The sequence below is a fragment of the Plasmodium gaboni genome, chromosome 11 (assembly GCF_001602025.1).
Source record: "Plasmodium gaboni strain SY75 chromosome 11, whole genome shotgun sequence".
In the NCBI taxonomy this organism is placed as follows: Eukaryota; Apicomplexa; class Aconoidasida; order Haemosporida; family Plasmodiidae; genus Plasmodium; species Plasmodium gaboni.
Genome location: NC_031491.1, coordinates 953,604 through 956,850, shown reverse-complemented (window position 1 = coordinate 956,850; position 3,247 = coordinate 953,604). Strand labels below are relative to the sequence as shown.

Here is a 3,247-nt window from a genome sequence, read left to right as displayed (position 1 = left end):
TATTTTATCACCTTGTTGTGCTGTTTCATTGTTTGTATAAATAATTTTCTTTAGGTTGGATGATTTTCTGTTACTTTGATTTCTAGGAACAAAATGCTTATAAATATTATTAGATATATTATTTAAGATACTATAAAAATTCCATTCATTCATTTTATTAAGATTTTGTTTTTCTTTATTACTATCTTTTTCTTTATATTTATCAACGGCTGTTGTATAATATGGTAATGTTTTCAATGTAGTTTCTTTTGGTGGGATATAAGTATTTATATTATTTAATTGAAATGGAGAAAGAATATTACCATTAATATTATTAAAGCTATATATATCTTTTACAAAATTACTTATATTTATATCATTATATTTTTTTATATTATAACACCATTTTTCTATTGTTGTTATTTGCGTTAATAATTGTATTTGTCTTAATCTTTGAATTAAGGCACTCACCCATATTCTATTTCTTTTCTCATTTCCTAGAACCCAACATGATGATAATAACATTTCAAAAATATTTTTTATCTTATCTATTTTTACATTGTTCTCATTCAAATATTTATTTATTGATATCATAGAACCACTGAATATCTCTATACACTTGGAGTTTAAAAATGCATCTGTTTCTTCTTTAACCCATACAGCTTTTTCCTTCCTGCAAATTCCAACATCCTAAGGAAAAAATGAAATATTATGCAAAGATATGCACATAAATGTATACATATATATATATATATAATATATATGTGTGTGTGTGTGTGTGTATATATTTGTTCACATATATTTATATATATATATATATATATATTTTTATGTTTTCTTTGAACTTACGTCGGCTAAGAGAGAAAAGTACTCGTTCGAAAAGAGCTGAATAATTTGCAAACCTGTTAAGTGAGAATTACTTATATAAATATTATGATAACTAAAACATTCAGCTATTCTTGGCAAAATATAATCAAATTGGTATCCGAAATATTCTTGTAAATCTTGTATTAATTCATTTTCTTCTTCTATTTGTGATACTTTTAATTTCTGAGAATGATATATATGTTCAATTAAAGAAGGCATCCAAGAAAAAATGTTTGATTCATTATATTTGACTGCGTATGCTATACAAGCTTTTACATATTTTATAATTGAATTTTTATTATTAAAAAATAAAGGAGTATATAAATATGAATATCCAAATAAATATAAACTATTTTTATATATCACACGGTTTTTTCTTTTTTGAACATATAAATAATGATATACTACTTCTTTAATACATTTCATATTTTTTAAATCATCTACTATTTCTTCATTCTTCTCATAATTATATTTATTAAAAAAATGTAATTCACTATATAATTCTAATATACGACCACCTAAAACTATCAATTTTTCATAATAACCAATACCACCATTTGTTATATCAGTAAAACAAGTATTTAAAGATTCAGTATCTATATTTCGACAATTCTTAAAACCAAACCAATTATATAAATCCGTATATATATTACAATATACATTTGGGCATATACTCATACTAGAATTATAGCAATAATTATCATTCTCCTCAAAATTTTTTTGTCTTTCATATATTAAATTATCCATCACTTTCTTTATCTCATCTTTACATGATTCATCATTCTTCCTCTCAAAATATGAACACCCATTCACATGTCTAATATTCATTTTTTTTTTTTTTTTTAAATTAAATAAATTATTATTTATATTTTTAATAATATATTTTTTATTTTTTTACATTCCCATTTATTATTATTATAATTAGTGATTAATTTTTTTTTTTTTTGTATAAGATGTATATCAACTTTTGGATCAATATATATATTAATTAAATATTATAATACGGAATATATGAAAAAAAAAAAAAAAAAAAAAAAACAGAAACACAATCACAATCACCAATTCATAGAACGAAACATATAAATGTATACATATATTTATATAACTTATGTCAAGAAATATTTAAAAGATTTTTATGAAAAAAATATAAAAGTGAAAAATAAAAAAATATACATACATATATATTATAATATATTTTTCATATATTTAATATGTGTGTAAATGGAGAAGAAACTTCAAAATTTTCATTCCATTATATATATATATATATATATATATGTGACTTTATTTTCATATTCCTAATATTTTAAATCTTTACATCTCAAATATAAACACCCATGGTAATATATTACAAAAAGTGACTGTCTTTTTTTGTTTTTCTTATTTTGAAATATTGAAGAATACATACAACATAATTATATATATATATATATATATATATATTTTATGAGTATTTATATTTATATAATAAAAGTTGCATTGCTTGTGCGCTATGTAAACATGCCTATCAGTTGAATATACCACAAAATTAAATTATTTATATATGTTTCATATTGTTGCTTTGTTTTTAGAAACAAACAAAAAAAAAAAAAAAAAAAATTAATAAATAAATATAAAGTAAAATAAAATGATAACAGAAAAGAAAAATTTAACTCATTTTAATTCAATACAATTAAATATTATTATATATATATATATATATATGTTATTTATTTAAATATAAATAAAAAATTGTTGTATTCGCAATATTATTGAGGTTATATATAAATACATTTTATATATATGTGAAAAAATATATATATAAAAAGTTATATGTTTTATATATATATAGTTGCATATGGTGCACGAATAATATACCTTCTGTTGTAAAATGGAAGAATAACGAAATGGTCTTTTCAACACACGTATATAAAAATATTATACATATAAATTTATTATATGTATGAATATATATATATATATATATATTGACTGTGTAAATTATTATGTAATAATAGTATTAATAGAAATCCTCAACTTTCTTTAATAATACTATTTTTTACAAATGTATATGCGTATTTATATCGTGTATTTTTTTATTAATGACCATACGGAATAATAAGTTATAACAAAAATATATGTACTTAACGAAAAAAAAAAAAAAATACATATATATATATATATATGTATATTTTCCTTATTCCCCACTATATTATTATATATATATCATCCCATTATATGTTAATCATACAGTATACTGTACAACAAAAATAATAAAATATTTATTTATTATCGTTTTATATTGTATTTTTGTTTTTTTTTTCTCTCTTTTTTTCCTGACATGTTAAGGTAAAAAAAAAAAAAAAAAAAAAAAAAAAAAAAAAAAAAAAAAAAAAAAAAAAAAAAAAAAAAAAAAAAAAAA

The 3,247-nt window shown here is 19.1% G+C and overlaps 1 protein-coding gene across 1 annotated transcript in view; it reads right to left on the bottom strand.

Moving 5' to 3' along the window:
* The window catches only part of PGSY75_1128900 (hypothetical protein), a gene marked incomplete at both ends in the record, with an annotated part of 2,407 nt that extends 733 nt beyond the window's left edge, over positions 1–1,674 (bottom strand). The window contains 2 exons of the mRNA XM_018786409.1: positions 12–669; positions 829–1,674. Of these exons, the coding sequence (XP_018641204.1) occupies positions 12–669; positions 829–1,674 (1,504 nt within the window). The remainder of the gene's footprint in view (positions 1–11; positions 670–828) is intronic.
* Between the last annotated feature and the right edge of the window lie 1,573 nt (positions 1,675–3,247).